Here is a 13623-nt window from a genome sequence, read left to right as displayed (position 1 = left end):
TGGACGAAAGACCCAGGCGATTAGTGAAAAACGTTTCCTGCATCCCTCGGGTGTGTGCAGCTGGAGCGGTCTCCCAGAAAGTAACCGCAGAGACCACTGCGGTCAACCAGCATTTGCAGTCACCAGCGCAGTATCGTGAATGGTTTCTCCTACGCCGGCCGGCGCTCCCCAGTAAACTGACTGCCTCCAGACCGACCGGCCACCCCCGGGTTTCCTGGGTTACTGGTCTCGGCGCTCCTCCCAAGTTCTCTTCCGAGAGCGACGGCGATCTTACGTTCTCGGCGCGTGACGCAGCACGCTTTGGTATAAATACGTGCGGCCGGCAGCCTCTCTCTCTCTAATCGCGCGGCAAGCCTTCAAGATGGCGCCGGTGAGTGTTCGTCTTGCTGCCGGGAGTGAGCTGATTTTTGCCCGTTGTAGATGAGTTTTGTAGCTGGCGAGTTGAGATCGTCTAATTTTAGGCAGAGGAAGGGGAAAAATGGAGACATGGGTTAGGAACACAAGCAGAACGTTAAGATTGTGAGTTTTTTTTTTCTCTTACTCCTGTCGACTGCCATGCGGTCTTGTGGATTTCGACTTAGGCTCGAATTGGCTTAAGATGGTTGGTCGTGGCAGCGCAGGGAACGAAGAGGAGGCAGGACGGTGAACGGGGCTAGTGGGACAGCCTTTGGGCCATTACTTTTTTAATCTCGCGCCGGATAACGCCGATGATACGCTGTTTGTTTCCACTAGGAAGCGAAGGTGGGTAACGCGGCAGGTCTAATGGCTTTGCCAGGCGAAGGGAGAGAGCTGAGGCACTCAACTTCCGGGATAGCGGCGGTTGCAGAAGTTTCAGAGAACTTTTAAAGTTAGGGAAGAAGTTTCTTCATTATCTCACGATAAGTTTTTTAAATGGTGAAAGCCAGAACTCTTAGGTGAATGTAAAAGTGGCGTTTTTCCAAGTTTTCTCTTGCTTTATAAGGGAACCAGTACCTAAAGCCGGTTAAAGATCTTTAAAGCCATCCAAAGAGCATTTGAAATGTTAGGGTAAAACTGCATTTCTAAACCTAATTGATACTCAGAGATATAAATTGCCCAGTCAAGTCCAGCTCCTAGTATTCTCTTAGACCAGTTTCAGTTAAGTCGCTCAGTCGTGTCCGACACTTTGCGACGCCATGGACTGCAGCACGCCAGCCTTCCCTGTCATCCCTAACTCCAGGAGCTTGCTCAGACTCGTCCTTTGAGTCGGTGATGCCATCCAACCATCTCATCCTCTGTTGTTCCCTTCTCCTGCCTTCAGTCTTTTCCCAGCATCAGGGTCTTCCAGTGAGTCAGTCCTTCTCATCAGGTGGCCAGAGTAGTGGAGCTTCAACAGGAATATTCAGGACTGATTTCCTTTAGGATTGATTGGTTAGATCTTGCAGTCCAGGAGACTCTAAAGAATTTGCTCCAGCACCACAGTTAAAAAGCATCAATTCTTCAGCACTCAGCTTTCTTTATGGGCCAACTCTCACATCTATACATGACTAGTCAGAAAACCATAGCTTGTTTCAAAGTTTGGGTAAGAATTTTTGACGTAAATATGTTTTTTAAAAAGCAGAACAGATTAAAGATTCGTTTTCCTCACCCATAACAGCATTAAGGATTGAATTTTCTAGTGGTAAGTGGGCGGAATAGCCCATGCCTGGTAATTTGAAATTGAACATGTTCTGTCTGGAAAATAATAAAAGCCCTCGAAACTTAGTCTTGATAATTTGAGGGGGGAAAAATGGACCTGATTAGAAGTTCTGATCAAGCTCTGGGTAACTTATTGAAAGGAGGTTGATTCTCTTAATTTTTTCCATTTGAAAAATAGGATTCTTGGGAATCTGGTGAAGCAAACTATAGGTCACCATGTACTTTGAGATTTCTTGAATTTTGCACTTGTGAAACACTTATATGATAAACAAGGGAAGTTTCCAGTGAATTTCATATGAGTGTACTCCCCTACTCATAGCCGGGTTAGAAAAAGTTAGGGTGTAAAATTTTGCACCATTTCATACATATATAGCCTCATTGTACATCTCTGCACTGATAACAGGGTTTTGATTTTATATGTGAATAAATTGTTGTAGAGAGCCATACTTATATTGACTTTTCTGTAGAAGAAAGACAAGAAGCCTAAGAAGTCAACCTGGAAGTTTAATTTGGATCTTACTCATCCAGTAGAAGATGGAATTTTTGATTCTGGAAATTTTGTAAGTATCACTCTGCTCAGCTTGTTTTTACCATTTTAGTAGAATTTCCAATAATGAATTACATAATATTTGATTTTAACCTAATCTCTGTTCCTAGGGGTACCTTCCCTAGTGAATATCTAGGGTTTTCTTCCCTAGTGTGGCATTTTTTCTGTTTTAAAATAGGAACAGTTTCTGCGGGAGAAGGTTAAAGTGAATGGAAAAACTGGAAATCTTGGGAACGTCGTTCACATTGAACGCTTCAAGAATAAAATCATAGTCGTTTCTGAGAAACAGTTCTCTAAAAGGTTGGTATGTGTGTTCCATTGTGTTTTAACAGTGTTGGGTGCTTTAGTATAAGAATGTGTTTGAAGAAGCTTGTCTGTTGTGTAATACGGGAGTAGTGTCCCAGCTTCTAATAGAAGCAGCCAATCAAAGGTAAATTTTTCTAATGTTCGTCTTGTGGCCAGTTTTCATTCATTAAAATTTTCTTGACAGATAGTAGATATTAATATTTCATAATGACAGCACTGTTTGTTATTGCATAGCCTAGCAGTGAACCAGGCACACTAGGTAGCCACTACCCAGGAACTTAAATTTTAGCAAAGAAGAGAATGAAATGCAGTGATGTAAGTAGTTGATAAGAACTGTGTGTAAGTGATAAAGTTGATGTTTAAAGTGGTCAGGGAAAGCTTCACCTGAATGAATTACGTAGTGAGCCAGAGACTTAAGAGCCTGTGGTGGGAGTGCATATTAGCTGTGGTCGTGAATTAATCACTAGGGATTTGGAGATGAAGTATCTGTCCCCAAGGTTCTTACGGACATGCAGATAACTGTTACAAGTGCAATATTGTAATTGCTGCATTGAAGGTAGAGACTGGGATAGCAGGAGTTTGCTGAGAACCTGAGAGTAAGCTTAGTGTTACCAGAGGAATGAGATTCCTCACAGGGAGCAACATTGACAAAGGGCAGGGAGGCTTGGGAGGAATGCGTAGTTCACAATTGTAAAATGTAAAGAGAGAGTGATTGGCATAATGAAATCAGGCCATGCTGAAAGCTTTTTTTATAAGGACCGGGCCATATGTAGGTTGCAAGACTGGATAATCTTGAACTTGTGAATAGGATTCAGCCCTGTTGACAGGTTGCCTGTTGATCCAAGATGGGATTGAGATTAGGGAGATTGGTGGTGAAGAGAATGTTGATGTTGGCATTTAACATTTGAAGAATGAGGTCTTATTGTTTAATTTAAAAATCTAATGTCGCAGTAAGACTAAAGAGGAAGCTGCTATTACTGCGATTCTTCATATTAGTCTCCAGCATGTAAAGTTTATTGCAAGGGTGGGGGAGAATAAGGGTTTTGTTGTAGGGCATAAACTGATACTAATTGGGGTTGAGAATGCTACCTCTTATATCCCTAGCAGCCTTCTCAATATTTAATACAAATGAAATAATTAGAGGGAACTACAAACACAGAAGGTGAATATGACAGTGCATCTTATATCGGCCTTTATGTAGTAAGTATTATATTTAATGAAATTTATTTTTATTTTAAAGGTATTTGAAGTACCTTACCAAGAAATACCTTAAAAAGAACAATCTTCGTGATTGGCTTCGTGTGGTTGCATCTGACAAGGAAACTTACGAGCTTCGTTACTTCCAGATTAGTCAAGATGAAGATGAATCTGAGTCTGAGGACTAGATGATGCCATCCTTTATAGGGCTTTGCTTGCTAATAAAACACATTAAGCATACAAAAGAAAGAAACATCTTGAAATGGACCTTTAGCTTATCAGTGAATAAAAAACATTACTCTGTATGTTAAACATTCATCTTTTATTTAAGTGTATGCTGTTTATATGGTGCTGGCTTTCCTTTAATACTTTTTTATATTTTTATTGGAGTGTAGTTGATTTACAATGTTGTGTTAGTTTCAGGTATATAGCAAAGTGAATGTGTAAATAAACTTGTCCACCCACCCACCCCACCCCCAAATACTTTGTATAAGTAGTATTTAAATAGCTTATAGCTAGTGGAATTTCAGGATTTCTGTAATGTACTGATTTTACAGATGTCCTCAAGTTAAAAGTATATAGCAAAAATACAATTTGGGGTGTAAGTATATAATAAAATATTTAGATTTGATCAATAGTCTTATCTTTGTACAATGTGTAAATGAAATCCTGATTGCTTACAACAGTTCTTACACATAAGTGCTCAGTATTGAATCACTGCCTTTACTTCAGGGGAGCGCTTCCCTAATTAGCATAAAGGGTCTGAGTTGAGCATGGTACTCTAAACCAGTTTGCCTGTTGATCATGATCCAGGTGCCTTGTGGGCACTAGAAACAAAACCTTTGAAGGATTTGAATCTGAACTCTTACCCACTAATCTGATTCTATGTTCTTTGAATAATTAGAATTCACTCAACTAGTTGGAATCTCTCAACCTCTTTACTAATCACTCAGAAAATGTTGATCTTCTGTTGCTTGCAACTCAGTGGACAGACCCTTTCTCCCAAATAAAGCAACCCTTGAGAGTTCTTTAAGCAAGATGGTTAACAATCTCCAAATTGTAGATGAGAATTAATGGAAGGGAGGTACTAGAGCCATATCTTTTCTACTGGTCCCAGGGTGGTGGTAGTACATCAGGTACTTAGATGGTCCATGAATCCCAAGGCCAGTAGAATAGTGTTGCCAAATTTTGACTATTCCAACTGAACGTAGATGTGTGTGTAATTGGTTTTGGGATGTTAAATGTTTTCATTCTATTAAGAGCTTTAAGTACTTCCCAAAGTTAACACAGCTACTCTTCCCTTAACTCTGCCCCATTCTTTGAGTTGTTCATGTTTCCCACCAACATCCTACTGTGCTTGCTTTGTTGGGCATGGTGGATGCATTGAAGTAAAAACAGCCTGCTTTCTGGTATTGTGAGGGAAACTGACCACATGGTGAGGAAAATTGCAGTAAAGTATAACAAAGGGCTTTTAAAAGTTTGATGTGGTCAAGGGAAGGAAATGAAGTGTTTGAGCTGAACTAGAACGGACAAAGTCATCTCTGGATAAAGAGAAAAGGGTGTTCCAGGCAGACGAAACAGCATAGGTAAAATTCTCAGGACATTGGGGGTCTAGTTGGCATACCATGTGTCAGGAATAGAATGGTTGGTCATGAGAAGAATGGAAAAGTAGAAGCCAGCCCATGTAGGACAGAAGTTGATGCCTCCTTTTAATTGAGAGCTATGGGAAAGTGCTGAATTTTAAGTAGGGGATAATGAGAATCCAATGAGGTAAGCATTTTGGAAAAGATCAGTGGCTGCTTTATAAAGAATGGTTTTCAGTGGAGATCATATTGGATGCTTCCCTGGTAGTTCAGCTGGTAAAAGAATATGCCTGCAATGCAGGAGACCTCAGTTGGATTCCTGGGTCGGGAAGATCCCCTGGAGAAGGGAGAGGCTACCCACTCCAGTATTCTTGGGCTTCCTTGGTGGCCCAGACGGTAAAGAATCCACCTGCAGTGCTGGAGACCTGGGTTTGATACCTGGGTTGGGAAGATCCTCTGGAGGGCATGGTAACCCACTCCAGCATTCTTGCCTGGAGAATCCCCAGGACAGAGGAGCCTGGTGGGCTACAGTCCATGGAGCCGCAAAGAGTCGGATACAACTGAGCAACTAAGCCCATGTTGGATGCAAGGATACAGGAGGCTTATGGCTAGATCCTTGATGGTAGAGAAGAGTGAGGTGGTGGAGATGGGCAAGTAGATGATTTAGGGATTTTTCAGAGGATAAAATTTGGGGGGCTTGGTGATGGACATTGGTGGAATGGGAGAAATGTCAAGGGTGACATACAGTGGGCTTAGATGGTGACATTTGCTGAGTTTGATTACAGTACAGTGGAAGAAGTATATTTAGACCAAGCTGAATTTGAGGTCCAGAAAATGTCAAGTATGAACTTGAATATAGTATAGGTTTTGAGCTCAGAGGAAGGATCTAGGTGAAGATAACCTGCTTGTCTTCTGCACATGGGTAGTAAAAAAAAACGACATGGGTGAAAATGCCTATGAAGAGTGCAGAGTGAGGATAAAGTATTGCAAACACCAACTGCCTCATTTCTCTCCTAATCTTTCACTTTTGATCCTGTGTGCTGGAGCTTGGATACATTTTGCCAAGTAAGATACACATGCCTTTAAGGAGTTGGCAAGTTAGTTGAGATAAGCACATTTATTTAACATTTTTTTGAGAAAAGCTGCATTCTAGAACTGCTGATATTAGTGCTCACTCAGTTGTGTCCAACTCTTTGTGACCCCATGGACTGTAGCCCACCAGGCTCCTCTGTCCATGGGATTCTCCAGGCAAGAATACTGGAGTGGGTTGCCATTTCCTCCCCATGGAATCTTCTGACCCAAGGACTGAACCATACTGAAGTACAAAATAGATATTTGTTTTTTGAAGCTTATACTCTAGTGGAGGAAGATAGTAACATGGATGATTGTTGTTTTCAGTGTTGTTTAGTCCCTAAGTCATGTCCAACCCTACTGTGACCCCGTGGACTGTAACCCACCAGGCTACTCTGTCCATGGGATTTCCCAGGCAAGAATACTAGCGTTGATAGCCTTTTCCTTCTCCAGGGAATCTTCCTGACCCAGGGTTCCAGCCCACGTCTCCAGCATTGCAGACAGATTGTTTACCACTAGTGCCACCTGGGAAGCCCCAGAATGTTTGGTACATAGTGATAAATGTTATGAAGAAAAATCAGAGATAAGAAATGTAGGGTGCTCACTTCGGCAGCACATATACTAAAATTGGAACGATACAGAGAAGATTAGCATGGGCCCTGTGCAAGGATGACATGCAAATTCGTGAAGCGTTCCATATTAAAAAAAAAAAAGTAGGGAGGATGGCTTGTTGAATTTGTCAATAAGGTCAGGAAAGGGTTAACTGAGAAAAGGTTAAGTGAGGAAAGACATTAACAAGCTAGGGTCCAACCAGATACCTGGGGGAAAACATCCAGGCGCAGAGAGTAGCAGAACAAAGGCTCTGAAGGAGTGCCTCTGGTCTTAATACATGCGGGGAGCAACAGGGAGGCCGCTGAGCTGAGCTCTGTGTGGTGGAGAGTAGTGCTCAGTTGCTTAGTCATGTCCAACTCTTTGCAACCCCATGGACTTTAGCCCATCTGGCTCCTCTGTCCATGGGATTCTTCAGGCAAGAATACTGGAGTGGGTTGCCATGCCCTCCTTGAGGGGATCTTCCCAACCCAGGAATCAAACCCAGGTCTCTCCATTGCAGGAGGATTCTTTACCAGCTGAGCCACTAAGGAAGCCCCTGGTGGAGAGTAGGATGAGGAGAAATTAGAAACGAAGTGGTATGTGTGTTGGAACGGGGGTGGTGGGCAGGAATATAGGTGAGAGAGTGATAATTCCATTATGCCAAACTGGCTCAAATGGTAAAGAATTTGCCTGCAATTCAGGAGACCCCAGCTTCAGTCCCTGGGTCAGGAAGGAAGATTCCCTGGAAAACGGAATGGCTACCCACTCCAGTATTCTTGCCTGGAGAATCCCATGGACAGAGGAGCTTGGCGGGCCACACTCCATGGAGTCTCAGAGTTGGACATGACTGAGCAACTAACACTTTTACCATACCATTATCATACCTATAATAAATTAACAATAGTTTCTTATATTATTCAGTGTCCAGTCAGTGTTTAAGTTGCCCCAGATAACTTTTCACCTGAGCAAATCAGGGTTATAGTATGGTCCATGTGTTGCAATTAATTGATTTCTTTAAAATCTCCTTTAATCTAGAGTTTTCTCTCTGTCTCTGCCTCTCTCCCTCTTCCCCTGCCAATTTATTTGTTGATCAAACTAGGTCATTTGTCCTATAGAATTTCCCACAGTCTGGATTTTCATGATTCCTCACCTCCCAGCCTCAGAACTGTCATCTAACATAATCCTCTGGCCACTGTGTTAGAGGTGCTCTTTGCTACCGGTTTGGTCATTGTTTCTAGACCTTTTCAGTGAACAGAGCAAGAAAATACACTTTTCTTTTTCAAGAGAAAATACTTTAGTGAGTTTACACTGATTAAATAATACAAATCCAACACAAATTCAGGATAACAGGATTTTTTTAACCTCTTCTATTGTATAGCCATATTTCCTTTACCCAGGCTGAAAATTTCAATGTCACCAACACCAGGACTCATTTGCTTTACCTTACAATCCACACATAGTAGTCTCAAAAAAGCAATAGCAACACTACTGCCTATGACACGATGACTCTGCAGCTTAGGGCTGTTTTCGCAGTTCTTTGTGTCCTCATGATATATCCATTACGAATGAATGGAGTCCTGTGTTTTAAAGTCAGTGCAGATGATTCATCGCTGCATGGCTGTGACACAGACTGGATCCGTGGGTTCCTTTGTTTCATTTTACTTTTGATTTTAAAAGTTTGCTTAAAACCTTTTTCTGTTTTATATTTCTATAAAGTATTTACAAGGCTTCAAATTCCAAAACAAAGTGTGTTTAAAGAAGTCTAACTGCTGTATTAGTCCCCTTTAGTCTGTTTCCTCCTTTCCCCTGCAGGTAGCCATTTAAAAAGGATATGATGATCAGTTGTTGTTTAGTCTCTCAGTCATGTCCAGCTCCTTGTGACCTATGGCCTGTAGGCTCCCCGCCAGGCTCCCCTGTCCATAGGATTTCCTAGGCAAGAATACCAGCATGGGTTGCCATTTCCTTCTCTAGGGGAATCTTCCCAACCCAGGATTGAACCTCCGTCTCCTGCTGGTAGATTCTTTTCTGCTGTGCCATTAGGGAAGCCCATTATGGTTTATCCATCCATTTTAAAAGAGATATGAACCATATGTTAAATGATAGCTTAATGTACTCACTTTTCTCCATGTTGCTTATTTTTCCTTAATAATATCAGGGAGTCATCATTTCCATGTGTGGCCACGCTTTAGTCAACCAGCTCCTACTGATGGACATTGGAGTTGTTTCCAAGCCTTTACTACTATAAATAGCACTGTGATTAAAAGCCTCATGCACGTGCTTTTTCTTATTTTTGCCACTAAATCTTTTGGACTGTATTCCTAGAAGTAAGAGTCCTAGGTCAAAAGATAAATGAATGTATAATTTCACTATATATTGCCAGATTTCCCTCCATGAGGGTTCTATTTTTTTTACCTTCCTAGTAGCCCTCCCGCTGTTGTAGCCACACATTCCGGGAAACAAACTCACTCAGAAGGACAATGCAGATAGTGGAGTGTGGTTTATTACACCGGCGGGCCCAAGGCAGAGTCTCCTCTTAGCCAAGGACCCTGACTAGTTTTTGTGAAAACCTTATATACCCTAAGTGTACGTGCACAAACCCACCTCCCCAAATTCCCTGAAACTAGTCTGAACAAAGGAAAAAGAAAGATACAATCAAAGTTAACCCATGATTCATATGCCTTAAGCCTAGGTAGTTAACAGTGGACAATTATCAACAGGCCTGTGGTAATACCCCAATAAGCATAATAGAATGTATGCTTCTATTGGGTTACACAGATAATTAGGGTATTCTTTTAGGCGATGGAGAGTCTAGGTACGATCCCTAGGGCTCTTCCTTCCAGGGGCCTGGTTTTCCAGTTGGTATCACATTTCCATAGATACTAGGCATATAGCTCAGAGTCCACAGTCCGTCCCAAGATGGAATCCTGCTTTCAAGATAGAGCCTGTTCTGTTTCTTCTTTCACCACCAGCAATGTGTGAAAATGTCCATTTGCTCACAGTATCACCAACAGCTTTTATTGTCCGACTTGGGTATTTTTGTCTGATAGGTGAGACATTGTTTTCAGGATCGTTAAATTTGTATTTCTCCCATGAGTGAGACTGAATGTCACTTAATAAGTTAAGGACTATTTACATTTCTTTTTCTGTGGGCCACTTGTTTATATGTATAAGATGTATAAGGGATTCTTGGTCTTTTTATTCTTTATTTTTAGAAGCTCCCTCTAAATTATGGCTATTAAGCTCTTGTCTGTGATATAAGTTGTAATTTTTCTTTTTAATTTGAATATGTCTTTATGGTGTTTTTTGTTTTGTCTTGTTGAAGTATTATTTTGATGCAATTAAATCTTAATCTTTTCCTCATTGTTTCAGAATTTTTGAGTCAGGGTTAAAAATTTTTTCCCTATTTCTAGGTTATAGGAGAATTCATTGATGCTTGTATGGTTTCATTTTTAAAATTTAGGTATCTATTCTATTTAGAATTTATCCTGGTTTGCAAATTTGAGAAGTAGATATAATTTACCTTTCTTTTTCCCATGTGGCTATCCACTTATACAATTTCCCCTGATTAAAAAGTGCTAAAAAAAAAAAGTTTTGATTAGCATTAATTTTTCTACTTTTCTGGAAATCCTTGTTTGTGGTTATGCTAAAGTGATTGGAGAGTCTACAGGTATAGCTTAAGTGTGTGTCTCTTTTACAAGTTGGATGATTTAAATGCTAGAAAAAGTTAAAGTTAAGTTGCTCAGCCATGTCTGACTCTGTGACCCTGTGGACTGTAGCCTAGCAGGCTGCTCCGTCCATGGGATTCTCCAGGCAAGAATACTGGGGTGGGTTGCCATTTTCTTCTCCAGGGGATCTTCCCAACCCAGGGATCAAACCCAGGTCTCCCGCATTTTCTCCTGCAAATGCTAGAAAGGTCACCTTTAAATAACACGTTGCATTTTATAAAGGAATTTGTCTTCTCTTTTGGTCCTTAAGCAGCCCCGTGTGATAGAATGTGTTATCTTCCCCATTTGGCATATGAGCAAATTGGGTCATATGAGCTAATCGGGTCAAATTAGACCGCTGGCTTTCTCAGGATCACACCATACTTCTGTCTCTCTGTCCTCACTCTGCTCCTCCTGCTCTCGGGCTGTGCCACTTCTTCACCACACAAAGCCATGGTCAGGCTGAGATGTAGTGGAGGAACACAAATCCTGCCTCTGCTTGCATACATGGTGGGTCTTTTCTTGGACACACCTCTGTTTCCTCATATGTATGCAAATAAGTGGTTGGAAATAGGTTGGTGTTTGTCAGGCTTCAGGAATGCCTGACTCCTTTTGACAAATACAGATACGTCATGCTTCCCTGCCCCAGTTCTGGTTGCCCTCCCCATGATATGATTGACCCACACCTATCCCCACCAACTGATGTTTTTGGGTGCCTTCCATGCCAAAACTCAACAAAATAAGGTCCTTCTTTAACTTTTCCAAATATAAACTTACAATGTTGAGTATAGTTTTTAAGACACACAAGCTCCTTGAGATAGTCCCCTCTCCTGCCATGATGAAGCACTCTCTAAAGCTTTTTCCTGCCTTAGAGTTCTATGATCCAAAGACCTAGACTAGGAATCAAGGATCTACCATCTCAGTTTTGATCAACTGGACATGTTTTCTCCCAAGGGAGGGAAGAAGGGACGTAGACTGCTCTTTCCCTATCTCTGAGGTGGGATGGTGTGAATTACACAGATCCCACATATGTCACAAATGCCAGGTCATTGATTTCTGTTCTTCCAGGTCCTATCTTGAGAGCTGTACTATACAATTTGAGAAGTAAACATAATTTTACCTTTCTTTTTCCCATGTGGGAAATTCTAACGATACTAATAACACTACTAGTGTGGGAAACACTAATAACCCTAATAACACTACTCTCAGGAGTACCGTGTTCTCTGTACTCAAGGAGCCCACAGTTCCAGTTGGGGGAAGTGGCTTTACAATTCCAGGTAAGTGTGGTTCAGTAGAGATATCACAAGATGCTTTGGAAGCATCTATACCATAATGAAAGGGGGAAGGAGTCCAGGAAAGCTACTGGAAAAGATGGCTGACTCTCAGCTATCTTTAAGGCAGAGTGGAAATTAATGGGGCAAGGAAGAAATAAGAAGGGATTGTAGGCAGAGGAAGGATGGTGATGGTGGTTACCATTCATGGAGGGCCTTCTCTTTTAGTCTTTTTCACACCCAACGTTTCATCTCCACAGCCATCCTTCATGTTAGCTATTATTTCCCTTTTAGTCATAAAACCAAGGGTTTAGAGTGCTGAACTGTCTACCTGTGGTTACATAGCTAATAAGCTCCAGGTCTGTCTGACTTCAGTGGTCATTCCCTGTAAAGGCCTTAGTGTAAAAATATTTCTAAACTTCTCTCTCTCTGACAGGCAGTTCTTCCTCACAGTGATGCACATTCAACTGGCTCCATTCAACTTCTTAGCAGAACCAATATTTTGTTTTGTTTACTGCTTGAGACCCACAAACTGGCTTAAAGCAGTTGTCTGGCGCCTATCTCTGTTGTAATAAGTCAATCATGGGAGCTGGCCCACTGCTTTCTGGAAACAGCTTGGAAGATTCTGTATTTCATCACTCCTATACTTTTCATATAGGCGTGAAATAAACTTTTACAATGAGACCTTTTCTCTTGCTTTTCAGCTGAGATCCACAAAACTGAAAACAAAATTGAAGGTGGCAAATTTTCCCACTTCCAAAGTGAGGTGTTTATGGTCTCTGTAGACCTTGCAAAGAGGTGCTCAGGTTCCAATTTTGTAACTTTAGTTCAGTATCTACACACCAGGACTATAAACACACCAAGAATCCTGAGTGTTTGACTCAACCTTGAGAAACCGAGGCCTGCAGCGGTGGCCAGAGCAGTTTGCCAGCGGCAGAGCAATGAGAGATGCCTGTCCACAGATGCAAGGATGAGCAAATGTTTCTCTGGACTGAATGTGATCCATGAAGAAGGACCAGGCCTGGGTTAAATATTTGCCCACTTAAGAGGATTTCCTGGGAGAGAGATAGGACCCCAAACAAAAAGAAATTGTGTAGAATGAACTACCAAGTACTCAGAGGCTACTAGAGGGAAGTGAAAGTTCTAAGAAGAGGCACTGCCCATGTCATAAACATTATAAATAAAGATTCTCAGTGATAAATCTTTGAGAAATGATATGTGTTGTCTACTGAAATAGAAACATACAAGATAAAAGTTGTGAATTTAGTTTCATTCATGGACCTTACTGAGGACTATAGTCCAGGAGTCAGCCTCTCAGATAGCTTTGAGGAACTGCTCTGAAGAGGTAAGGGAGGAACCATGAAACATATGAGGGGTTTTGCTGGAAAAAAAAATGTAGTCCAATGTCAGAAGATTACTTACTGCTATTCAAAAAGAACAGACATCTCTAGTTAATGATTTTAGTGCTTTTCTGTGTATGGGACGATGCAAGAACCTGGGTTTATGGAAATTATTCCTTAGATATGAATCTTCACTATCTAGTTTCAGTATAAAAAAGCACAGAATATTTCCTGTTTTTCTCTATCCTGAATTCCCCTGAGAGTGACTGCAATGGCTAATGGCTTGCCCATTGTAGAACTGGAATCGTGGATCATTCTTTGCTTAGAGTATCCTTTGAGATGAAGAATAAGGGTCAG

At 41.4% G+C, this 13623-nt stretch overlaps 1 protein-coding gene and 1 non-coding gene across 7 annotated transcripts; both read left to right on the top strand.

Moving 5' to 3' along the window:
• Positions 1-254: 254 nt before the first annotated feature.
• RPL22L1 (ribosomal protein L22 like 1) lies at positions 255-4018 on the top strand. Of its 6 annotated transcripts, none has more exons than XM_061168312.1 (4): positions 255-370; positions 2124-2216; positions 2382-2503; positions 3750-4018. In XM_061168312.1, exons 1-4 carry the CDS (start codon positions 362-364, stop codon positions 3892-3894), a joined length of 369 nt encoding a protein of 122 aa, XP_061024295.1. In that variant the 5' UTR covers positions 255-361; the 3' UTR covers positions 3895-4018. The 6 variants fall into 6 exon arrangements, 2 of the variants coding, with proteins under 2 accessions (XP_061024295.1, XP_061024296.1); XR_009697103.1 differs by having other exon boundaries at positions 340-370; positions 2314-2503; positions 3750-3777; XR_009697104.1 differs by having other exon boundaries at positions 345-370; positions 2127-2216; positions 2314-2503; positions 3750-3777.
• A 2939-nt stretch (positions 4019-6957) lies between these two features.
• LOC133074266 (U6 spliceosomal RNA) lies at positions 6958-7064 on the top strand. The gene has a single exon (XR_009697119.1). It is a non-coding gene; the product is annotated as a U6 spliceosomal RNA (small nuclear RNA).
• Positions 7065-13623: the final 6559 nt, after the last annotated feature.

Source organism: Dama dama, chromosome 19 (genome assembly GCF_033118175.1).
Source record: "Dama dama isolate Ldn47 chromosome 19, ASM3311817v1, whole genome shotgun sequence".
NCBI lineage: Eukaryota > Metazoa > Chordata > Mammalia > Artiodactyla > Cervidae > Dama > Dama dama.
The sequence above is the reverse complement of the archived record's forward strand: the minus strand, read 5'-3'. Positions and strand labels throughout refer to the sequence as shown.

What these genes read in the sequence shown, in the direction of transcription:
- RPL22L1 (XM_061168312.1), top strand. An exon ending in TTTTTGATTCTGGAAATTTT is followed by an intron (nt 2,217 to 2,381) that starts GTAAGTATCACT and finishes GTTTTAAAATAG; the next exon opens with GAACAGTTTCTGCGGGAGAA. An exon ending in GAGAAACAGTTCTCTAAAAG is followed by an intron (nt 2,504 to 3,749) that starts GTTGGTATGTGT and finishes TTTATTTTAAAG; the next exon opens with GTATTTGAAGTACCTTACCA.